The sequence below is a fragment of the Chionomys nivalis genome, chromosome 19 (genome assembly GCF_950005125.1).
Source record: "Chionomys nivalis chromosome 19, mChiNiv1.1, whole genome shotgun sequence".
NCBI classification, from domain to species: Eukaryota; Metazoa; Chordata; class Mammalia; order Rodentia; family Cricetidae; genus Chionomys; species Chionomys nivalis.
In genome coordinates this window covers 41234903-41260766 of record NC_080104.1, presented here as the reverse complement: position 1 = coordinate 41260766, position 25864 = coordinate 41234903, and the positions used below count along the sequence as shown (strand labels likewise).

Genomic DNA, 25864 nt, shown 5'->3' with positions numbered 1-25864 from the left:
GAAACTATCCACCATGTCATTTAGGCTCTCTCTCTCTCTCCTTTAACTCGGCATACCTCAGGATTGACTTAAGCAGAATCCTTTGCTCGTTGTCAATATTGGTTCACGTATGGCTGTTTTATTTCATTCTTGCCTTTTTTGTTTTTGAGACAAGGTCTCTCTGTTACGTAGCTGTGGTCGTCCTGGAACTCACTTTGTGGACCAGTCTGGCCTCAAACTCCCAGGACTCTAACTGCTTCTGCCTCCCGAGTGCTGGGATTAAAGGTGTGTGCCGCTATGACTAGCTCATTCTTGCCTTTAGTGATATTGTGGATACCTGAGAGCCCATCAGCTCTGTGAGGGCCACTACTCGAACCTTACATGTGCCTGTGTGATCCTCTCAGTCACCACTTTCCTTCCTTCGGGTCAGCAGGGCCACGTCTTCCAATCCACCTCTTCTTCATCCCCTTGCCTTGGGAAGATGGCATATCTGTGTACACCACACACTATTTGGACGTAGTTGTCTTTGGACTTTATTCTTTTTTTTTATTTTTTTTGGTTTTTCAAGACAGGGTTTCTTTGCAGCTTTGGAGCCTGTCCTGGAACTAGCTCTTGAAGACCAGGCTGGCCTTGAACTCATAGAGATCTGCCTGCCTCTGCTGGGATTAAAGGCATACACCGGCTTTATTTTTAAAGTCTTGTGCTTTGGAGACATGCATCTTCCACTCTATTCCGAATCCTTACCTGTTGCTGGTGTGACGTCAGTTGCTCATCTCCACTACTGCATATGATTCCGTCTGTGCAAACTTGGGATATTGCTATTATAATCCACACTGCCTTGACCCTCTTGTCTGCCTCTCTGCACATGGGGGACACCTGGCCTTGGCCATGGCATCGTCTGTTGCCCAGCAGGGATGTGGCTAGCTAGAGCCCTTCTAGAGAAAAAGACATTCAAATGCACAAGAATATATGAAGCCCACTTAAGCACATAGTCGGGATTCAAACCAAAAGGTTTTTTGCTTCCAAAACTTTCATCTTTTCGACATAGACACCAAGCAATCCTGTCAGTCTATGGTCTGTGTGCAGAGAGAGCTGGAAGTTAGGATTCAGTCGTTTAGCTTACCGCTGTGTATTAACTGAGTAGCTACCATGTGCCAGGCCCCATTCTCAGCCCTAGACACCAACTTGGAATGGAGAGCTGGTGTCATTGTTCTTGTGTCCGGTTTAGGAAAGAACAGATCAGCGAAAGCAGTGTGGCCCAGCTAGGTGACACCCTTAGAATGAAACTGTACCGTGAGGAGTGCGTAACAGGTGACAGACACACCAGAAGGCTGTGTCCCGGCATGCCTCCCCCTTCACGGGCTATAGTCACTAATCAGAGCCTTGCTGCACCCACCTCAGAAAAGGTCCCCGATCTGATATCCCTAGGAGCCTTTGAACTTGGGATGAGCCCCGCTAGGCAACCCAGCTCCCAGCTCCCTTCTCATCAGATGCCTTGAATGACTGCTCAGCCTTCAAGGCAGCCCCCAGCTGGGGCTAATCTGAAATAAAAGTTTTTATTTATCTAGCTTGATACCTGGTGCAAGGTTAAATCATACAAGAGAAAAAGCAATAAAAGAGAAAGATTAAGCGTAAGGCTCCCGCTCAGGCCTGCCCTTTTGCAATATGGTTACAAAGATATTAAGCCCCAAGTCATCCACAGCTCCCTCATCACTGTTCTTGAGTCCCTGGGCTCAGCTTAGCTGAAGTGGAGGGGATGGGAGTGGGGCTGCAGGTGGGGGCCCCCTGGGGTGCCTTGCAAGAAGGGTAAGCTACCAGATGGAGTTGCAGTCGCTCAGCCAGTCAGCCACCTCCTACCCAGTGTATCTGTGATTCATGACTTCCCTGGGGAGCCAAAGGGACTGACATCTGCCCCTATATGACTGCCAGCGCGGTTGTCATCATTATTTATTATGAGCCTACTGTGGGACCAGACCTCTGGGGAGAGAGAGGATCCCGTAGCCACAGATCTACCCACAATCGGCCTGGACTCAAATACCCGATGACCTTGAGCAGGAGCGCCTCCATCTCAGTGTCTGTGGGATGAGAATGTTAGCCGGGTGATTGCCGGGGCTAAAGGAGTCCGTGCAGGGAAAACTCCCCAAACATGAATCGTGTGTGCCTGATGCATGGTAGGCATTCAAGAAATGTTATCTATCAACAACATCAGAGATAAGAGAATCACAGTCCAGTTGGTGAACACCTACAAGAAACAATTCCCTCAGCCTGGTAAGAAGGGACTAAAGATGGGGCTCAGGTGACTGTTAGCTAGTATTCATGAAGTCCCCAGATCCTTCTGGATAAACCAGGCATGCTGGTGCACGCTGCTAATCCCAGCAACTGTGTTCCATTGTGAGAGGTGGAGGCGGGAGGATCAGAAATTCATGGTCAGTCTCAGCTACATGGTGAGCTCCAGGTCAGCCTGGAACACGCGGACTACTGAAACAGCAGCAGCTGGGTATGGGTGGCGCACGTCTTTAATCCCAGCACTCAGATGGCAGAGGCAGGCGGTTCTCTGTGAGTTCAAGGCAAGCCTGGTCTTTAAAAAAGAAAGAAAGAAAAGAAGAGAATCATTTCTGGGCTCCTCAAAAACACAGACTTTAGGCCAGAGAGATGGGTCAGAGGTTAAGTGCACTAGCTGCTCTGCCAAAGGTCCTGAGTTCAATTCCCAGCACCCACATGGTAGTTCACAATCGTCTGTAATTAGATCTGGTGCCCTCTTCTGGCCTGGAGTCATACATGCAGTCAGAACACTGTGTACATAATAAATAATCTTTAAAAAATATTTTAAAAAAACACAGCAGACTTCATGGGCCCATGCCCTCCTCCCTCCCTGTATAGCTTGACTTTGGCTCTCTATAAATCCTCGCCTAGAGTTTTGGAAGTGCCCGTGGGTGGCTGTGTGTGTTCTTTGGCTTTTTGTTCCTGCCCTCTTTTGTCAGACTGTCCCCTGTTTGAAGAGGGTGACTTACTGTTCCTACTGTCAGAACCTTTGTAGGCACAGTAATGGCCTCATGTTTCTGGCCTCCCCGTGATCCTGAAGCCGCAGTAAATTATGAGTAGAAATGGGGGTGAGTTCTTCCCACACCCTGCACTTGGAGCTTGACCTCACATAGTCACTGCTTGGAGCCCTATGTGCTGGGACCCCTCGTAAGCAGCTCGTGTATCTCTACCCCAAAGTCCTCCCCTCTGTTGAGCCAAACAAGGCCACCAGGTCCCACACCACTCTCCCTGCGCCATCTGTCTGTCCTATCAAGTCTGTGCTTTAAAGCCATTAGAAAGGAAAGAGGGGCACAGAGATGGAGAAGACATCTCTTCATTAGCCCCAGTGTTCCCATCCACCAGACACATCCAGGGAAGACCTGGAGAGACCCACAGTGCAGGCAGCTCACCACAAGCCAGCAGCATGGCTTCTGCAAGAACTACTTTTGGAGTTCAGGAAAGCCAGTCCTTCTGGGACATTCCCCTGGATAGAGGGACTGAAGGGGGAAATTGCTGCCTGCCAGAGGGTGGGGTATGGACACGCATTTCAGAGGAATATTCTTCTTCCTTCAGCCCTAACACCCTCGTGCAGACTAGGGCTCACATTGGGAAATCATCTAGTGAACTAAGGGTAGTGACATGGGGACAATAGGTGAAACCTCATGGGTGCTTGAGAACAAGTTCCAAGTTTGCCCACCTGTCCTTTGAGTCCTCCTAGATCCTCTGAGGTGTCTATTATTGCTTGAGTCCTGCTAGATCACCATAAGGTGTGGTTATTGTTCCCATTTCAGATGGAGACACTGAGTCCAGGTCATACAAGGTCACAGGACAAGGAGTAGAACTGGCCTTGAAACCAGCAGGTGGGCTCTGGGCACTGTCCCCAGCACCCTATCCTGCATAGCTCTTCCCTAAACACACCTACCATGCCTGTGTCCCCTACCCCCTTCCCTTATTCCCTTGTGGGAACCTAGGCTCCACCCCCAGGCTTCCTGCCAGGCCCCATTTCACCTCCCTATCTCCCTCGCTGTCAAGTGCTCCAGCTAAGGCAATTAACTTGCTGCTCCCCATTCAAATATTTGACCAATATCTGGAGACAGAGATTCCCAAGCAGATACTTCCAGACATTGATTGAAACGAGCAAACACCAGCACAGAATGAATTTCTCCTCCGACATCCACATTCTGCTGGCTGTGCACCGCCCTAGGGCCCCTGAAGGGGCTGCTTTTGTCATGGAAACAGGCAGGTGGGATCCAATGACTCCGTGGTCCAGCTACCTGGTCCTCCCGCTCCTCCTTCTGGGAGGACATAAAGATCTCATACTCTAAAGGACCTGACCCATGGCACGCTCTGGAGCCCGGAAGCGTGAGCTAGAAGTGCCCTTTGTGATAATGGTGCTGGTCAAGTGTTGTTTTAAAAGGCCTTGTGACTTGTCCCCTGGTGACGGTTTGATTCTTAAATGTCAGCAAGAGCCATTTAGTTGAGAATCACAGGACTGCTCAACAAATGAGGGTTTGAGGTACTGAGACTTATTGTCCGGGTGTGACTCAGTGATGCCAAAGGGACCTCACTGGATCTACAGTGTGGCCATCGGAAGTCCTCCCTGGGACCAGAGGAAGCTGAGGGTGGTAAGGGTCCTGGCAAGGACCTTGGGCATACACCGATGCTAATTCCCTAGCTGTGACTTACATGGTCCCCAGAGCTGATGGCCATTGGCAGGGCTTACAGACACATGGGGTGTGAAATGCCTCTGACTTGCGTGGTGAGCCGTTTATTCTCTTCTTGATTTCCTTCAGTTTCTATTTCTGTCAGTTCCACTCCAGAGAAGGTCTGTTTGGGTGCTCATGTCTATAACACCTCTTAGCCTTGGTTCAGATCCCTCTAGAGCCAAGAGAGCAGAACAGGCTGGGCCTTAGAAGATAACACATGCTCCTACAGGGGCCACCATGGACCCCACGTCTTCCGGTCACCTCTGATGGGGCTGACCAGCTGACTGTTTGTGGCACTTTCTTACGTAGTCTCCTTCAGAGTGACTCTTGGAAGGGAAACATAGAGTCGAGGTAAAGAAAAATAATATAGGTTGTACACAAGCCAGGCTGAGGCTAGGGGTCGGGGTACAGGAAGACACACACTCAAAAGAGTGGGTTTGGGAGATCAGCATATAAACATAGCCCTGGTCTCCCGGGCCCTTCATCATCTAGATGCGAAGAAGGACTCGTGGGGACTCTTGAGGGTCACTCTGTGCATGTGAAGTGCTTAGGACTGTGCTGGGTACAGAGAAAGTGCTGAGGGATACCAGCCCTATATGGACAGGATCTTTGTCCAAAAGCCACTGTGGGATGTGGAGTGTTGGCCCTCCAGATGAGGCTGGGTGACAGAAGCTCAGGTGGCAAAGATGTCCCAGGAAATGAGGGCTGACTAAGGGAGAGACAGACCCACTGGGCTGCAGGATAGGGAAGGAGAAGGCAAGGGAAAGCACCTTGAGGACCAGAAGCTGGGATTGTTCCCTTATCTAGATGAGACCGGCAGAAGTTGGGGTGCTCAGAGAGATGGTGGGGGCACTTGCTGAGAGGGTTTTACAGGCACCCAGAGGATGCTTTTTTCTTATTTGTATCTCCTGGGATTAGGAATGGGGAACCAAATGTGTTTCTTCTCCCCCTTTCCATGTATGGATATGAACCCAAAGACCATGTTGAATGGCTTCTTCTGGCACACACTACTTTATCCCAATCCCCAGGAATGGGGTCTCACTATGTAGCCTTGCACTTGTATCTGTCCTCCTGCCTCAACCTTTGAGTGCTGGGATTATAGGCACATGCTACTGTGCTCGGTCCACATAGGGCATCTTAAAGATAGATGGCTGGACCTGTGAGACAGAGTGGAGCTTGCAGAAGCTGACTCAGGTGTTAGCACGGGCACTTGATAGATGACATAGGTGGCGCCACAAATCAGCAGAGAAAGGGTGACTTGTTTGTGACTGGCGTCCGGGAAACTAGTTCCCTAACTGGGGAAAAAAAAAATAAAGCCAGATTCTCCAGCATACACCATGTACCAAGGTGGACTCTGGATGGATTGAAGACCTCGGTGTGAAAGGAGAAATACAAAACTCATAAAAGAAAGCAGGGGAGTATATCTTCGTGACCTTGTGGCAGGAAAGAACTTGTTGGCACCCAAGCAGCATAGGCCCCAGAAGAAAAATGGGTGAACATCTAAGGCAGCCAATTCCGTAGAAATGTGCGAGCAAAGTCAATAGCAAGTGGCAGAAGGGGAGACGGTTTCTCCAGCAATTAAAGCCAACAAGGGACTCGTGGACGGAATACATGATGAATCCCCATAAACCAGCAAAGCAAACTTGGGGGAATCCATTAGGAAAGCGGGCAACGATCTCCCTGGGGTGGGAAATCCCCATGACCTGTGGGAGCTCTGGAGAATCTGAAACTACTAGAAATTAGCAATGTGCAAAAGGCAGCTCTAATGACCTTCCTCATTTCGACAGTGACAAGGGGGCCAAGTCCTCCCTTTGCGGGTATTGCACAAGCCTGCAGGCCAAGATAGCACTTTAAAGGTGGGAGTCTGTTTGCTGTTGGTCTGTAGGTTATGAAGATGTCAGAAGGCCCTCAGTTAAGCAAAGCAGTTCCCATGCCCCCTCCCCACCTCCAATTCCATTCCTCTCCTTGGCAGGCCTGCAGTCGAAGACACTACTCAATTATTATATTTCGAATTCATTGGATTTTTTTTCAGAAATTGCTTCTCTTTCTTGTTAAAGAGGGACTAATATAATGTCCTCAGTTTTGCCTCTTGGCCTGTGAAGGCTAAGGGATTTCCTGTGGCATTTTACAGAGATGGTTTCCCAAGCCCTGCACTGAAGAATATTCCAAATTAGTAAGGAGCCACATGCTAGTAAGTGGAAGCACATAAAATTGCTACTTTTGTAGGTCAGAAATGGCTGAATGTCAGCTCTTTCTTACGGTTTAACTTAATAGGTGTACCTACAGCAAAATAGATAAATATTTAAAACCAAGTGTTGAGTCATAAAAGAAATGGGAAGGGACAAGATATTTTATTCCTTTAAGATAGAAAAAGAGAAGGAAATTATAAGTGATGGCATTTAGTGAGAATGCATGCATACTTAGAGCTGCGTGTAGTGAGGTGCTGGAACAGGTCTTACTGAGAGGGGTCATGTGTGAAGGGAAAACCCTCCAGGAATGTCTCTCCCAACATTTGACTTTGCGCCTGCTCCAGGCAGGTCATATATTCCTCAGTACCTGGAGGAGGGAGACACTATCCCTGTACCCACTTTACAGATGGGATAACCAAGCCCAGAGTGCCTAAGTAACTTGCCCTAAGCCACTCCACTTGTAAATGTCAGAGCTAGGATTTAAATGTGGGCTACCTAGGAGCTGGGGAGATGGTTCAGCAGTTGAAGTGCTTGTCGTGCAAACATGAGGACCAGAGAGCTTAGGAACCCCTCAAACTCATGCCAGTACCAGGCAGGCACAGAAACCCATCTGTAATTCTAGCCTCGGAAGGTGGAAACAGGCAATCCCCAGAAGAAACTGGCTAGAGAGACTAGCAAGCTCTGGGTTTGATTGAGAGACCCTAAGTCGATGAATAAAGTAAGGGGGAGTAAGGATGAGTTTCATTGTCAGCCTTGGGCCTCCACATGAACACATGCCCGTACGCACACATACACACACACACACACACACCGAGAGAGAGAGAGAGAGAGAGAGAGAGAGAGAGAGAGAGAGAGAGAGAGAGAGAGAATAAATGAATGTAGGGCACTAAAGGGTAAAGTTTTAAAGGTGAAAAGAGGCACAACATACCTGCAAAAGCGAACTCCACTCTGCCCATACCCTTACCCCCCCCACCCCCACTCCTGTCTCCCTGGCAAGTTTCTTTCCCATCCCACATCTGCAGAATCCAGAGCCCTGACCTCACCCTCTGACTGCCCCATGAGCACTTGGTCAGAAAAGTCCACATCTATAGGCACTGTCCCTGCCTTGACCCCACCTGGAGCAATGGGAATGGCACTTACAGGCCAAATGACTGGCTGAGCCTCCCCAAGCAGAAATCCTGGCACTGAGACACTGAGGCACAACCACCAAGTCAGGACTTTAGATCCAACAGGTCCAGCTTCAAATCATGGCTCGGAGGTCATCCTTCCGTGAGAGCTCAGCAAATGGCTTCTGCAAACAGAAGGTGAAAAGCCCAGCTCAAAGGGGAGGAGGCGTAGAGAGAGTCTGGTGCCTGGAAGTGCTCTGTGAATTACCACCCGCAAGTCCCCCAAGTGAGCACACCTAGAAAAGGGGTGATCGTTTTATAGCATGTCTTCAAAGTAGGGTGCTCAGAAGATCAGGGGGGAGCCTTGCCATCCTTGTCACTCTGCCTGGGCCCCATGGTCCCCCTGCCTATGTCCTGCCCTCCTTGAGGACCTACCTCTCTTCACAGTCCCTTCTGCTAAGGGGCCTTCCCTGACCACCCAGCTTGTGTTGTCTGCTTAACTAATATGAACAAACTAGAGTCCCCTTACTCCCCATTCTGTCCCCACCAGTGTGGTAGCCACTTCTCACTGACCTGTCACCACCTACCCATCCTGAATAGAATAGTGCCATCTCTGTCATGGTCACCTAATTGCTGCATGTTTTCTTCCGGTCATGTGACCTGGAAACCCACAGTCCACTGGCTCTTGGGACATGGACTGCTAAGACTTCCGAACATGCTACTTCTGCACCCAGAGAGGAGGGGCTCACGTGGGTTTGACACCTGCCAGGACCTTCACACGAATTGCCCATTCTTGAACCAACATTGTAGGGTGTCTGCCTTCCTACATCACTAATGATGCAGGGAGACGTGGGAGCTGTGGCAACCTGGTGATCCAGGCTAAGTGTGGTGCGGACAGCAATTGGCACCAAGCCTTCTGCTCCCATATCCAGGGTCTTCCTACATGCCCCCATCCCGCAACCATCCTAAGCCATGGTGACTGAACTCCTTAGTTTTCCTTATTTGTGCAGGGAAATCGGAGATCACACAACCAACCATCCTCCAAGGCACGGTGAGTCAGGACTGTTAATTGAGCTCCACTCTCACTGAGCTGCCTCTGGTTGTCTGCAGTGAGTGCTGACTTTCCGTGGCCCTGAGGTAGAGCCCTGGCCTAACTAGACCCACATCCAGCGTGAGCCCTGTGGGAAGGAGGCGCCTACTTCTCTCTCAGTTATGATTAAGTCAGGCGGTCCTACACAGGATGTCGTAAAATCCCCTCCATGATGTTTCCTCTGCTTTCTTTTCATTATGTGTATCTGTGTGTGCTCAGGATGTGAGGACAACTTTGTGTGTTCTGTTCTCTCTTTCTACCTTTGTGTGGGTCCTGGGGATTGAACTTGGGCCAGCAGGTTTATGTGACCAGCACTTTTATCTGCTGAGTCATCTCGCAGGCCCTCCGTCTTATTTTTACAGTGAGTACCAGAGTGTCTCGTTCCACAGATGAGGAGACTCAGATCAGAAAGATTCTGTGATGATAGGCTCATACTAAACCAAGAGAGGACAACACCACAAAATCTAGGTCTCTAAGGGTCCCAAGCCTCTTCATCTTTCTCAGGCCTCCTGCCTTGTTGGAATGTCAGGGAATCTTGCCTATGCAGGTCTTGCCTGCATTATTCCCATTTTACAGATGCAACCCAGATAGCGAAAAACACAATACAAAACAAAAACCCCTCAAAGTCAGCTGGTTGATAAAGTGGTAGATTCTGAGCTGGCTTCCAGACAGTCTCAATTTTGCCCACTAACTGTGAACCTGGGCAGTGGGAGGGTTTCCAGGGGAGGAGATGAGGCTAGGGTTGCCCTGGGTTAGCCCACAAAGCAAACAGAAGGCCTAGGGTGGGCTAAGAAGGGCCATGTGAACCAGGTTGCCTGGCTATGCTGGGCAGGAAGGAACCAAGTAGGGAAAACCGGGCTTGCCCTGCCTGCTCCAGCCCTGCCTCTGAGCCATACAGAACTTCTTCCCAGGTTGGGGACGTTCGGTCGCTGAGGTCAGGTCTTTGTTTGAAGGACAGATAATTAATCCCACAAAGTAATCCCAGAACACTGGCAGATTTATGGAGATCGCCTCCGTCCTGGGAACACGGCCCAGTCATCTTTCATCTCCCGGCAAAACTAGTCACTTGCTGGAGCGCAGGCACTGGACACGGGAGTTCATTTAGGGGAGTTCCCCTCGGCTGGGAAGATTGATCACAGGCTAGCGAGAGGCCTGGATGGTAGAGAAAGAAGCAGGCTCTGGGCTTTTCCTCTCCTCTGGGTGCCTCCTCTTCTCTGGCCCTACTCTGTCCCACCACCAGCATACCACCGGCACCCAACCAGCCTCATATCCAGACCTCCCAAGACACAGGCAGGAAAATGGGCTGAGAGGGCAGGGGAGCAGCTTGCTTCCTAGCTGGGCACTTCACTGATTCTTCTCTCCCCAGTCTTCACCTGTTCCGTCGGGGAAGCTGCAGGTCCTGGTGGGAATGCCCAGAGCCCCAGTGTAGTCTTAGACCTTTGCCAAAAATGGGGAAGAGGAGGGCATTGCCAGGGTTTATAATTCTGACCCTCCAAGCCCTAGGAAGAGGGGACACAGCACCAGGGACTAGTATAGTTGCCTCTGGTTTGCGGGTTCTACTACTGGCTTTTTGGGCACTTTGGGACACTGTGGTCATTTTGTATAACACATAGACTTCTAGGCAATGTGTGTGTGTCTGTCTCTGTCTGTCTGTGTGTCTCTGTATGTGTCTCTGTGTCTGTGGGTGTGCCTGTGTGTCTCTGTGTCTCTGTGTCTTTGGGCATGCCTATGTGTCTCTCTGTGTGTCTGTGTATATATGTGTGTATCTATGGGTATGTGTCTGCATGTCTCTGTCTACAGGTATGTGAAGGAATCTGTGTAACCCTCACCAACTTAGTGGCCCATTCACATGGGCCAAACATGGTAGATAAAGCTGGTTCCTTCCTGAGGCCTGTTCCCACCCCCTGGAAATTGAAGCCATAAGTCATCTTCCATCTTCCCCAGACTGAGATGTTATCGTTGGCACCATCTAGTTAAGGGCTGGCAGAACTGGAGCACATCCAGACGGAAGCCTGTGATGTGATTGGAGAGCCCAGCTGCCTCACCTTCCAGCCTGGGCTGGGGTCATGTGGGCCCTGGCTGTGCCACAGCTTCCACTACAAGGCAGGGACAAACTTGGTCTTTTCTGAGGACACTGTAGGTCTAGAACGGTTGTTCTCAACTTGTGGGTAGTCATCCTTTTGGGGGTCTCAAATCAGATATTCTGCATTTCATATGTTTATATAACAATTCATAACAGTAGCAAAATCACACTTATGAAGTAGCAATGGAATACTTTTGTAGTTGCTATGACATGAGGAACTATATTAAAGGGTCACAGAGTTAGGAAGGTTGAGAACCACCACTACTCTAAAGCTTACAAAGCTACCCCAAAGCTGCCACAGCAGTGACTTTTGAGCCCTTTTCTCTCCGGGGACGTGTGTCCACAAAACTTAGAAGGGGATGCTGTTAGGCCCCCAATGCAGAAGAGTTCCCAGAGTCCTCCTTCCAAGAGGTCAGGCCCTGCAACCCACACCAAGAGAAGGATGGAAGCTGGAGGCCCTGAGTCAGGAAGGGTCCTAAGTTCTGCTCCATGTCCCTCCCTGTCTGAAGCAGCCAGAGACTTTGGGAAGACGTTCTGCTATCACTGCTGAGGTTCACCCCTGCCAGAAACAGAAAGATGGCCGTGTACAGCCCAGTTCCCGCTTGCTCAGCAAAAGTTGCCTGCTGCCAGGGACGGGAGCATCTTGGGACGCCTGTCCCTCCCTGTCTAGCTGGGCTCATTCATCAAGCATTTCCCCAAATGTCTCCATGGCCTGGGGCACTGAGCCAAGGGCTGGGGACATCATGGGACTGTGACTTAGGGCCCTGTCTCCTAAGGCAAGACAAGGGCGATTTAGAACAGGGCTGTTAAGACAGGGTATCCTGCTGCTTGTTCACCCCATCTAGCCCCAGCCAAGGACCCCTGACCCTCCCTCATCACAGGAGCAGGCCAGGTTCACAGAGGATCATTGGCTATTAAATATCCTGAGACGCCATCTTATGCGCCACTGGTGACGTGTGGACCGTGCCACACTGGCTTCAGGTCCTCTTTTGCTCTTTTGTTCCTTAAGCAATGAAACATGGCCGGGGTTAAAGGTCTGCTTTGTTCTTGTCCATGTCCCCAGAGGCCTCTGGGGACTGCGGGGGAGCCCTTAATGATTACATAGCTCCAAAGATAAGCCCCAGCTTGAATGTGGAGCATGTCTCAGAGTCCCAGAAGAGTCACCCACATGGGAATGGTGGAATGTTGGTATGCCGGCTTGGTTTTGAGTCTTCATCTGTAGTAGTCAAAGATAAGGGCTTGCTTGGCATGCATGAAGCCCCAGCTTTGATCTCTAGCACCGTACAGAACAGGCGTAGTGGTGTGTGCCTGTGATCGCGGTACATGAGAGGCAGAGGCAGGGGGATCAGAAGCTCAAAGTCATCCTCTACTACAAATGGAGTTCAGGACCAGGGTGGGCTCCATGAGACCTAATCTCAAGTAAAGATCAACTGCCATTTGGGCTAATCATACTAGGGCACGAGGCAACTTTAAAATAAATAAGACCAGCGAACTGTCATGCTGGTTGAACTAGACAGAGGGTGAACTAGGCTTCGCTGTTCTTGTCTCTAGTCTCTGTGTGCATAGCCCACAAAGTTTCCAGGGAATTCATCCCTGATTTAGAATCCACGTATGACCTGTGGCTTCTGCCTTCAACCTGAGCTGTACTGAAGTCCATTCACGTGTGCCAAGATCTGCCTCTGCCTTACTGTGCAGCTATGGCTAAGTAACTCCCCGTCTCTGATCCAAGGAAACTCTGAAACGGATGGGCTCTAGGCTCCCATCTACATTTGCCTCTTATGCTTAGCACACCTGACTTTGGTGCTCAGGGACCCTTCTAGAGTGGATTTGTGGGAGTGGCCTCTTGGAGCTTCAGGCCTCTCAGCAATCTTCCCAGATCAGCAGCTTAGCCTTTGCAAAAGGAATTTTTGGCCTGTTCAGTTGGAAAGACATTGGATCCTAATGAACCACAATACCTTGCAGGTACTCAAGGCTCTGATAAGTCCTACAGTGGCAACTGCTGTCCACCATCCCCTAAATCAGACCTTAGGACCTCTGCAGGGATGGTTTCACTCAAGCTTCCTAGCATCAGAGTTTTGGGCAATCCCTGACCTTTCTGCTTTCAAACAGGGGCTCCTCCCCAATGGACAAATCTTTTCCTTGTATGCTTGCTGATTCTGACTCATGGTCCTAAGAAGCCAAGACCTTTGGTGTCTCCCTGTTGCTGCCTCGATCTGAACTTACTCGATGTGTTGGTTTTTTTCCTCTGTCATTCTGAACGAGAAGCCTCATTTTGATGTTAGGCTCTGAGACACTGGCCAGATCCGACACTCCCATTGGAGAACAGGCCAGGCCCAAACTGTGCCCTTCCCGGTGCAGATTTTTGATGTTTCTAAGATGCATCTCCAGCTAGAGTAGGGGAAAGCATATATGCTTTGCAGCCAAGATTGTGGGTTCAAATCTCAGCTCCTCCAGCAAACCATAGAACGTGGGCCCATTCCTTCTTTGGTGATTAAACAACATGATATATCTTTTCCTTTTTTATCTGGAAGAAGTTAAAATGACGGTGAATGTTTGGTTAGCATTTTCTCTGTGCTGGATGCTATGCTGCACGGGTCAGCTATATTACCCATTCTGATCCCCTCATCTGCCCCCAGAGATAAGAATAGGCCTTCCCTCCCCAACAGTCAAGGAAACTGGAGTCTGGACAGGGTAGGTCACTGCCCCACAGTCACACAGTTGGGAAGGGGTGATGTTGAGATTTGAACCCTGGTTCGAGGTAGAACATTATTAGCCCTTTGCAGAAGACCAAATCCTTGTGAATGTGAGAATCCTCTGAAGGGATTTCCTGGTCTTGGTGGGGCGTGCAGCATGAAGACAGGTCCTATGGATTCTTGGGTGAATGTCTAAACCCACCACAATGGGTTCCTGGGGGGGGGGGGCGCGCACCTAGTGCTCTGAGCACACCAGAATGGAAGCTGTGTGCCTGCCCGTGGGCCTTCTATTAAAGCACAGATCCCTAAAACAGACAGTTGAATACCCCTGCTGGGAATAGGGATATGACTGAGTCAGTAGATGGCTTGCTTAGCACACATGAAGCCTTGAGTTCAAACCCAGCACTGTGTAAAATTGTGATGGAGCTCACCTGTAATCCAGCACTCTGGAGGTGGAGGCAGGAGAATGAGAAGTCCTGGGACATCCTTACTGCATAGGGCATTTGAAATCAGTCTGGGCTGGGTGAAAGTCTGAAGGGGGGCGGGGTGAGAGAGACTATGAATTCGCTGGATGAACCCTGACATCAAAGAGCCCCATTTACAATAGGGGAGGGCCTTAAAGCCCAGAGAAGCCAAGTGTCTTGCCTAGAGTCACCAGCTATCCCATGTGCCCTAGGCAGACCTTTGTTCTCCCTTCAGGCCCCAAGCATAGCTCAGGCTGAGGGGACTCTGCTGTCCCTCGGAGATTCTCAAGGTTAGCTGGTGACCAGCATCTATGAAGGTAACTGTTACTGGGGCTAGCTCCATGAACCTCATCTGACCACATTTATTTCTGGGCTGCGGGGCCCTGATGGAGCACAATTTGATTCATAAATTACCCAGCTCAAGGTGTGTGGATGGATTCTCCTTCTGCAGATTTGAAAGTCATTCCCCTCTAGAACTTGGAGCCTCGGGGGAGGAGGGAGAGGAGGACTATGTGGCCAGCGGGCTGGCACACTCTTCCTCGGGGAAGGACAATGGGGAGGGCAGGGGTGGTGATCTAGGTAAAGCAGGGAGTCATTTCTCTGTGCCTGCTCTGAACCCCAGCCACTCGGGGGACAAGTGTGGTACCAGCTTTAGTGGGCAAGTTAGAAAACTAAGACTCCAAGGGGCTATGGCTTGCCCATTAAGTGTCACGTGGTCACATACCACACCCCCACATGCTAGAACTGCATGTGTGTGGTCATGGCAGTGGCCAACATTAGACTATATGGCGGGTTCTGGAAACAAGACAGGAATAGGAGGTGAGCGGTACAAACCACTTCATCCCGTAAGCCTCAGTGACCCCTTTAACTGTCATTGCAAGACTCCCACCGCCCAGTCCACCCCACTGAACCAAAGTCTATCTGATTCCTCTTGCCCAAGGCTCCTGCCTGCCATCTTTGACCAGCACATATCCAATGTAGGTTCAGTACCTCACAGTTTGTGAAGTATCTTAGATCCTTTGTCACCAAACCCCCAAACAGTTTTGTGAATAGGGGTTTCATCCTTCCTCAAAGAGGAAACCAAGGCCCTGAGAGTCCACAAGTTGGAAGACCTGAACAGCATCCCAAGTTCACTCTTACCCAGACCTGAATGTACACCCCAAGTTCACTCATACCCAGTCCTGAACGCAGACCCCAGGCTCACTCATAGCCAGACCCAAATGCAGATCCCAAACTCACTCATACCCAGTCCTGAACACAGACCCCAAGCTCGCTCATACCCAGTCCTGAACACAGACCCCAAGCTCGCTCATACCCAGTCCTGAACACAGACCGCAAGCTCGCTCATATTCAGACCTGAACGTAGACCCCAGGCTCGCTCATACCCAGACCTGAACGCAGACCCCAAGCTCGCTCATATTCAGACCTGAACGTAGACCCCAGGCTCGCTCATACCCAGTCCTGAACACAGACCCCAAGCTCGCTCATATTCAGACCTGAACGTAGACCCCAGGCTCGCTCATACCCAGACCTGAACGTAGACCCCAAGCTCGCTCATACCCAGTCCTGAATGCAGACCCAAGCTCACTCATACCCAGACCCTTATAAGTGCACCAGTCACTTTTAGACTTGTACCTGTCCTTCTGGGGAACAGAGGGGATCTTCTGCACCTCATGAGGGGTGTTCTGAGAAATACCCCCATCCTTCCTTGGCCCTGTGCCTGTGCCCCCCCCCCCACTGTGTGGTGGGTAGTCCCTGGCACCCACACTCCCTCAGAAGCTCAGTCCTCAAGACCATTACCCTGGCTTTCCCACATCCCCCTTCCAGGTAAGGAGAGACATCAGAGGACTAGGGACAGGCTTCTGGGGGTGACAGACAACATGGTCTGTCATCTTGGGTATCTGCTCACAGCCCTCTTTGTTTTCTTAAGTGTCACTCCTCCTCCCAATCATCCTCACATCCCTCTTTCCCCTCTCAGGCCTGGGCAAGGCCTTTCAGATCATCAAAAACCAGTGCTGCTTATGCTGGACTCGAGATGGCTTTATCTGAGCAGTAAATCTCCCTAAGGCCAGACCTGTCCTGAGCACCACGCTGTGGGAGAATTATGAAGACCTGAGGCAGAAAATTCACAGCCTCTGGGGGGGATGACTCCCCCTATGGCCCCAGATGGGACCCCAGATGAGGGAGGTGGGGTTTTCTGCACGCCTGCACTGGGCTCAGAGGGCAAGGGAGAGTCCAGAGGACCTGCAGCCCCCACCTTTTTCCTCCCTGCCTCCTCTTCATGATTGGCAGGCAGGGACTGTCCCACACAGGACAAGCATCACCCTGACAGCCAGGAGAACTGTTTAAAATCAGAGACACGAGGTTCTAAGCCCCGTGTGTCTTTCCGTCAGCATGTGTCTTTGAGGTGTCATTCCACCTGAATGGATCTCACTCTTTATCCAATAGACAGGGTGGCTGCACAGGCCTGATGGGAGAAGGCTGAGGACCTAGTGGGACAGAACATGCTGTCCCAGGCAGAACACAGAACCCTGAGAGAGGGGATGAAAATACCTCCAGGGTTGTCCTGACTCCGGCTCTGCTGCTTGCTCACAGTGTGACTTCGGGAAATCATGTGATCTCTCTATGCCATGTGTGTGACAGTATGATGGGAATGATGATGACAGGGCAGTAAGGACGGAGTTTCCATAAAACGTGACTGACAAGGATGTGTGAAGTACTTAGAACCTTGTCAAACACATGTGGACCCGTGGCGCATTCTGTCCCTCACTAACGGTCTTCCATCACTGTTCCCAGTTCCTGTCCCCATCCCTAGCAGTTCTCCCTTCTTCCATCTGGACTCACCTTTGGGGGACACTTCTTGCTACCCATTGCCACATACCTGGCATCCAAGGCTGCTGCCTGCTGGTGACAGATTCCGCTCCTCCCATGACTCCTCACTCCCACCCTCCTATCTCCCTCCCCTAGACCTAACTCTGTCCCCCACCTCTTGCCGCAGGAAGTTCCTGTCCCCCAAACCCAACAAGGGTGGAGGTGGGTGCTCAGCAGGCCTAGGTCCTGCTTCCTCCCCATCACCTGGGAGTCACATCACTCAGTGATGGTGGAGGGGCCAGGGCAGGAGTGTCCCAGCCTTCAGCCTCAAATTCAGTGGCTATGCAATGACAAGGAGAATTCAGCTTGCAGAGTCACCCTCCTCTGACACCAGCATGGGTGCTGGAGGTACGCTCCATCAAGCAGCAGGAACTTTTCATCTGGAGGGACAATACATACTATATATTATGTTAAAATATGCCATTCCGAAGTATGAAATTCAGCGCTCTAGTTGCATTGAAGATGTGCGCCGGTATCTCTGCCTAATGGCAGAATCTCGGGATTCCCTTTAAAGGGACTCAAAACGACTCTCTTTTTAAGGCAAATGTCATTCAGATAAACTGAGGAAAGGTCAGAGTGATTCTAAAGCTAAGGTTCTGAAGCAGGGGGTTTCCACCCCCAGGGGCATTTGGTAATGTTTTGGTGACTTTGTCTCCAGTGAGGAAGGTGCTGTCTGGGGGACAGAGGATGGGACATCCCCCATGGCAGCTCAGCTGGTTCTGAAGTCCCGGCCACCACCTGCCATGGATGAGGGATATTAACACCTGTTGGGGGTCGTTCCTTTTCTGCCCATGTATTTTTTTAAACAAAAATGTTCTGCGTGACCATGATGGGCCTGACTTTTTCTCACGTCTTAAACCCTCTTGTCGAGTTACGTGCGTCTCTTCAGCCACTTTCAGCATCTTGCTGAATTTTGTGTCTTGTTTGACCAGTCCTCTCTCCCTGGACACGTAGGTGGGAGCACATTTTCATTCCTGTATATCCCACAACCTTTCTTGGGCCAGGTGTGCTATAGAGAATGGCTGTGGATTCAGAGTTAGGCTGGGATACACAGTGAAAACCTGTCCAAGGGGGGAAAAAAGCAAGCATTTATTGATTAGCTTCTGTATGTCAGCTGAGCCTTTAACTAGTCCCTGCCCTTCAGTGTTACCTTCCTGTGAAAGAAAAAGTGAGAAGAAACCCACAAAGAGGAAAATAGAGAAGGAGAAAAAAGAGATCAATAAAGAAGCATTTCGGAAGCAATAGGAAGAAGACAGAATAGCTATGGGCTGTGGGAGGGGGTGATGGCCACTACACTGTGAAGTGACATTTGAGCTGGGACATAAATACACATAAGCCAACATCCCCCTCCCTGCTGCAAGACCTGCTGAGATCAGGATCCTATCCCAGGTGGCTTCAAGGAAGGCTCGGGAAACGAGGCCTCTCCCACTCCCACCCCAGGACCCTTGGGAGGGGCAGCAAGATATCAGTTGGTCCCCTCCCGGCTGACAGCAGGGATAGCCCACACCCCTGGTTGCCATATGTTAGTCTCAGAACTGTTGAATGCCACCGGCCCATGTGCCACCCAGGACCGCAGCCCCTTTTGTCAGCAGGCAGATGAATAGCAATTTTTAATTCATAAGCTATCTTGCCCAAAGCCCGTGTCTCAGAAGGACCTGCAGTTTTCATTATACGGTGATAAAATTCTATAGCAGCCAGAATGATAGGGCTCCAGTGAGCAGCAATGGGCCTGCAGGCCAAGGCTGCCTGGGGCCCAGCGGCTCAGCAGCTATGGTCACTCACATGGCTGCTTGGTGGCTATACCTGACAGGACAGAGCATGAAAGAGACCCTTAGGAGATACCCCCAAACCCTTTCACCTCATGAGTAGCAGCCATGCCTTTGGCCCCTGGTCATTTTGTCGTCCTGTTGATGGTTACAAGTGAATCACATGTCACAACTTTTCTTTTTTCTGTCCCAAGGCTCAGCCCAGGGCTAGATGCAAGGGATACCCCACTTTCTGAGCTTTGATCACCCCTTTCTCTGATCACTGCCACAGGAGGAAGTCAACATCAGGCCAGCTAGCAAACGTGTACCGAGTACCTCTCTGGGGACCCCAGGAGATGAAACACCCCGGCCCAGGGAAGTGCCTGGACAGTTCCGAGCAGGCCAGCCAGACTGTCTGGGCTCTGGTTAGGAGGTGCAGTTTAGCTTCTATGGCAGGCCATGGTGGCTCTGGAGCTCCTGCTAGAGGGATAGAGACAGGGTGGGACCTTAGCCTTTCCTTTCATTCAGAGCAGAGGACGTGAGTTGAGAGAGCTGGCGCAGGGCTGTTAGCCCAGCAGAGCAGACGAGGCAATTCAGAGTCATCGGCTTGTGTTCCCACACGCTCCATCAACTGCTCACGAAACTGCTTTCTACCTGGACCTGGCAGTGTGGGTCAAGATTCTGTAGATGAGATGAGGGACAGCGAGGGGCTGATGAGATTTGGCATGGGCACGCAGGTGCGGGGTGAAAAGGAAGTCACCAGCCTGTGACGAATGGGAAGAGGGGGGCGAGGGTACTCCCCTGGGCCGAGGAGGCTTACCCCAAATGAGTCGCTCGCCTTCTGTGCCTTTCAAGCACTCTCTATTCCTCCTCCCTGCCTCCCTTCTGCAATCCCACCAAGGTCCCTGCTCCGCTCCACAGTTCCCTCTAGTGGACACTCCACCTCTAGCCTGCCTTTCACACCTGGCTCTAGGGATCCCTCCTTCCCTGCCCATTTCCCTTTGATCTTAAACTCATTCTCTAGAGATAGCCAAAGACCCTCCCTATCTGTGACTTTGATGGATCCTCAGCTTAAAGAATCCCTCTGCATATCCTCTGGTATCTTTCTCAAGGGTATCTCCTTTTGCCTCAGGGCACCTGGCACTGGAGGCTGGCTGTCTACCTATATCTTCCAACCGTCACTGGCATCTTTTTAGTATCACTGCATGTCCCCAGTAGGCCCAAAGACGCCATCCCTGCCAGTCCATAAGTCTCCAATACCCAATGTCTGTCACGCCGTGGTTTTGACAACCCTCTAAGGCCAGCCTTGGCCCTCCAGCCCTACTATGACTGGATTTAAGCTAGAACCTTCAAGGAAGTAAGCTCTTTTTTTTTTTTATTTAATCTAGGATTTTCTTTATTTTTTAACTGACAGCAATTACACATATTTTTGGTATACAGTGTGATGCTTTGCAACACATAAACCCTGTTGATAATCATCATCAAATCAGGGGAAATTAACATATATATCACCCTGAGCACTTACCGTTCCTTCATGATAGAAATATTCAACATTCCCTCCCCTGGTTCTTTTGAAATGCACAGCTGCATTTTTTTTTTTTTTTAAACTGGAGTCACCCTGTTGGGCAATAGGAAGGACACCATAGTATCCTTCCCAACATATAACTTTGTATCATTAGCCAGCCTTTCGCTGTGTTCCCTCCCCATGGGACTTGGATAAAAAGGGATGTGTGTGTGTGTGTGTGCGCGCGTGCGTGTGCGTGTGTGCGTGTGCTGAGCTCATAGTCCCTGGGAGCAAGTGATAGCCAGGACAGAGGCTAGAGCTGGGGCATAATACCCTGTGGATCTGGGGGATCTTGTCAAAGCCTCTTCCTCATAGCAACCAACCTGTCAACACATGCCTTAGATGTGAAATTTGCCATCAAGAGTGTGTCCCCATTGGGCAAACAGGAACAGGCAAAGGGCCCTATGGATGGTGCCCAGTACTGAACAGGAATCACAGCAGTCATCTTAGTGCCGTATGGGCAGCTGGCATTTGTGGGTGATTCCAGTATTTTGGGCAGTGTCTTAATTTATCATACCCCATAGCAACCCTCAGTAGCTGGTCCCTTGGCAGGACCACTGTTCTCTCCATTTTGCAGCAGCCTAGGAAATAGAGATACTTATGAAACATGACTATGGTCCCACAGCCATTCTTGGAACCGAGTTAAACCAGTATGGTAAGTCCCTGGAGTGCATGATGGCAACCTCCTCTATTCAACCACTTTTCCTCTAGAGCCCGAGCCCCTTGAGAGCTCCTCCTGTCAACAGTGTGATGGTACCATGAAGGACAGTCCTTGCTATAGACGGAAGGCAGAACTCCTTGCCGATGGTCCTGTACCTCGCCCATTGTCAGGGCTCAAGTGTGGACTTGAAGGGGCTACCTGAATGAGCTGATTAATGAGCATGCCCTTGACCTTTCCTCCACAGGGCTCACTTCAAGTCAGTGCCCAAGCCCCATAGCATCCTAGCAAGTGCTGCCGTTGCCATGGTGACGGTGGCAGCAGCCAAGTGAGCGCCTCACTCAGGTGGCCTTGGCAGCTCGCTGGGTGTAGCTGGGTTTGCCTGCTGGTCCTGGGATCTTGGAAGATAATCGCACAAAGCTATAAAAAGTGTGTGCGTGGTGGGGGTGTGTTTGTGTGTGTGTTTGCGTGTGTGTATTGGGGGAAGGTCCCCCAAGTTTATTTGGGTGTACCCAGTTAGCAGTATTTATCAGTAAACTTGTGGGGAAGGAGCTGAGGTTGGGGGAGGTGTGTCTTAAGTTCAGAAGGTAGTGTGACCATGAACGGAGAGGGGTAGGTACTGGATGAGGGGATTCATTTGAATGTACTGGATTCAATAGCCCTATTTCCCCAACCTAAACCTTAAGCAAGTTGTTCAGTGAGGGGCCTTCTTAGTTTCTGAATGATTTATGGTGAAATCTCACAAAGATCAAAATTGGATCACATTTAGTTAAACATTTCACAGGCTCCTTTATTGGAAAGAATAAATGGATATGAAAATCTGGAGTGATGGGATGCTGGCCATGGGGGCCTAGGGATGCCAGAGCCTGTGTGAGTTGTGCAGGAACAGGGGAGGGCCAGCCCCCTCCAAGAACCACGTAATCCTGTCTTCATCCCACCCTAGTCCTGTCTGATCAGCTGTGCTAGGAAGTCCTGGTAAAGACTGCTCCTCCCAGGACCGTGACCCTAACATAAAGCAGAAGCAAGCCAAGAAAGAATGAATGAGTGCATACAATCCTATGAAAAATATGAGTGAGAGCATACAGTACTATGAATGGATGGATGGATGAATGAATGAATGAATGAATGAATGAGCATGTGGTCCTGTGAATGGATGAATGGATGAATTAGTGAGAACTTGAGGGTCTATGAATGAATGAATGAATGGGGGCACACAGTCCCTCATTTCCTGTAGCAAACTCCTCTGCTACAGCCCCTGTCTTTGTCTCCTTATATGGTAGTCCTCTTTACACAAACATGTACACACCCATAAGTCTGCTCTGTCAGAGGAACCTTAGGCGAGGCACATGGGGATACGTGTGTAGAACTGAAGCCAGGTCCAGATTCCAAAGCCACAGAAAGTCTACAGTCCTACAGCGGCTGACAGAACTGGAGGGACTCCTGGCTGTCTGCATGAGCAGGCTAGGAACAACCCCAGTCCTGCAACCTTAAAGTTAGGAGGAGAAGCGATTTCACCTAGGACTTTCCATTCTTGGTTCCTTGAAGTGGGGACGGGAAAGGGCAGGGAAGTGCCACCACATCCACGGCCACTTTGGACTCCGTGTGTATTGAAAGTTTAGGTATTACTTGTTTTCCTCCATCAGAGTCAGGGACAGCCCTTACTCACCCTGGTCCTGCCTGTACCCCATTCCCTGCTCATAACAGCATCAACCAAGTTGTTTAGAGAAGAAAGCTGAGGCACCGAGGGGTTACGTAAGTGGTCCAGGACCGCACAGGGGGGCATTGATGCTCCTCTTCCAAGCTGGCTGCTTTCCTTCTTCAGCCTTCTCATCTGTGAACAGTGTGGCCTGTTGTGCCCTCAGGGCCCTGGTTTGGGGAAGAGTGATATATGCTCCCCCTAGGCTGCAGCTTCATTCAGCCTGAATCCCTGGCTTATAGACAGCTGAGCCCACAAAGCCAAGCTCAGGCCTGTCCACAGGATGGCCTTTCCTAGGGACTGCAGAACTGAGAGCGGATACAGCAGGTCTGTGAATAAATACACAAACTGGTTAGTGAAGACCCCAGCCTGGCTGCAGGGGCATAAGGAGTGGACGGCAGTCCCCCAAGACTGGCCCAGGTAGCCTTAGACACCCATACAGAACCTGCTACCAGAATGGGCCAACGTGTGCTATCGTATAGACAATTATGGAAAGTCCTCATCTCCTGGGAGTTCATAGCCTGGGCAGGCAAAGGAGAGGCACACAGAGAAGCCAGGAAAGGGACCATTGCCTGTGGAGCAGAGGGAGCAGGCTGGACCATCAGCATATCCCTGCTGGAGGAGAAAGGGCAGGGAGGACGGCTGGGTAGGAAGGATGGGAGATGAGGGCAGAGAGGAGGCCAGGGAATGAGAGACCAGAGCAGGAAGGAGCACGTGCAGAGCCCAAGGAAGCCGAGGTATTAGGGGGGAGGGTGTTACAGTGCAGAAGCACAGAAGCAGGAAGCCCAGTTGGCAGGGGAGGGATAGAGGCTTCGGGGCCTCGGCAGGAGGCCAGAGTTGTTCATGTATAATTTTTGTGAGTAGTTTAAATAAGTGTCTCTAATTTAGTAAGTACTTAGAATATTTCTTAAAATTGAATTATGTTTTAACATATTCATCATTTAACAAAAAAAAAAAAAAAGCAAACCCTTGTACCATTGCCATAAAAAGTCAGGATAGAATGAATAGACCAGAATAGAATAGCATAGAACCATAAAATGAGCACAAAATGGGGTAGTGAGATGGCTCAACGGGTAAAGGCTCTTGCCTGACAAACCCGACTAGCTGAGTTCGGTCCCCAGAACCCACGTAAAGGCAGAAAGAACCGACTTCACGAACTTGTCTCCTGACCTCCACATGCACACCATGATGTGCTTGACTATAGCCACAGACTGAATGATGATGATGATGATAATGATAATAATTATTATTTTACATGGAAAATGACCACAAAAGAACCCAACGTGTCTACTGTGTCCTGCCTGGATTCTGCCCTCTTTGGAAGGCTCTGTTCTAAAGGAAAACGAGGCCTGACATGGCCCAGTCAGAGTGCTTGCCTAGCATGTGTGAATCTTGTCTTTGGTCCCCAGCACTGCTTATACCAGGTGCAGCACACCCGTATTCCGGCACTCCAGATGTGGAAGCAGAAATCAAGGCCATCTTTGGCTACATAGGGAATTCAAGGTCAACCTAGGACACCTGAGACCCTGCCTCAAAACATTTTTTTAAAAAAGAAAAATAATATTCATTGTTATAGTTGCCAGCACCGAAAGGAGACTTTTTGACTGGCTCAGAGAGGCACGGTGGAGCCCTGGGAGGGTACTGTAATGTGTTTCTGATTCAAGGCTGTCTACCCTTGTCAGAGTCTACTGAATCTGACCCCCTGCGGAGGAGTGTATGCCTTGACTCTACACCTCTCTGCCAGCCTCTCATGGCTCTGGGATTCTGTCTTGCAGGAAATACCAACAGCATTTTTGCCCTGGACTACATCAGTGGGGCTCTCACCCTGAATGGCCTGCTGGATCGGGAGAACCCCCTGTACAGTCATGGCTTCATCCTGACAGTGAAGGTGAGAACCCTGGGCAGATACCACACCTTCTAGACCACTGTGGAGCCTGAGGCCATCCCTGGCAGTTCAGAGGACAGTCTGGAGGGGACTGGAGAACAGTCCAAAGGCGACTGGGGTTGTAAATGCCAGGCTGCCCGGCATTTCACACACACTACAATGCCTGCACCAGCTGGAGCATCTATATCCCTTCTAGGGGTGATGCTACCCCAGCTTAGCCAACAGCAGGCTGTAGAAGAAGGGCTAGGAGCTTGGGGTCTCCACCTGGAAGCTGTGGAAAAGGTGCCAGCATTGTTGTCCCTTGCTGCTACCTGCCACTCATGGCCAGTTTTAATTGAAATCAATGGTTTGCTGAGCCGTTCCCTGGGAAGGTTAGGGAGTGGATCCTGGGGGGAGGGTACAAGGGCTGCCAAAACCCAGGCATATAGCAGTGGCAGAAGGGACTAAGATAGGCAAGAGGCCCTGAGAAAGATCTGCATGGAAGGGATGGGCACAGGCTGGCCTTACCTGGACCCCTTGGGCCTTGAGAAGTCTTGAGGCAGTGATGGGCCTCTTGACTCTCATGGTTCACCAGCTCCTTCCCGTCTCCTGGGTGCAGGGATGAGTCTGCCAGGGGGACATGTAAACAGTGTCCCTCACATACTCCTAGCTATACATACACCCCGACTCCAGGCCTTCTTCATATTTTGCTTCATCCCAAGGAGGCCAAGGGAAGAAAAAGAGGAAGAAAGCCCACCCCTTCACACAGTTCCACCTCCACCTCACTTGGGGCCCCAGAGTTCAGGGTTCGCACCTTTAACAAAATGTTAGCTGAACATGCCAGTTGGTCTGGACACTTTTATCTCTGGGCCTGGTGGCAGATGCTACCCAGCTCTCCCTCAGAGTGTCTGGGATCAGAACTAGGAAATGGTGCTTTGAGACCTGGGGCTCTGGACCTCTAGATATCTAGATCCTTCCTGCATCTCACTCAGAACTTCTCAGATCTGGTGATGTTCAGCGACCCAGTCAGTCTCGATTTGTGGGTATTACAAAGCAGAAGCCCTGATTATACCATCTGCCGAGCTGAATGGTCTCTCCCTGCCTCCCCCCCTCAGTCAGTGTGAAATATGTTCGA

The 25864-nt window shown here is 50.5% G+C and overlaps 1 protein-coding gene across 1 annotated transcript in view; it reads left to right on the top strand.

The window, feature by feature from the left end:
• The window catches only part of LOC130890399 (cadherin-23), a 275653-nt gene that overhangs the window by 152207 nt on the left and 97582 nt on the right, over positions 1–25864 (top strand). Inside the window, exon 10 of the mRNA XM_057794329.1 lies at positions 24641–24753. Coding sequence (XP_057650312.1) covers positions 24641–24753 — 113 coding nt within the window. The remainder of the gene's footprint in view (positions 1–24640; positions 24754–25864) is intronic.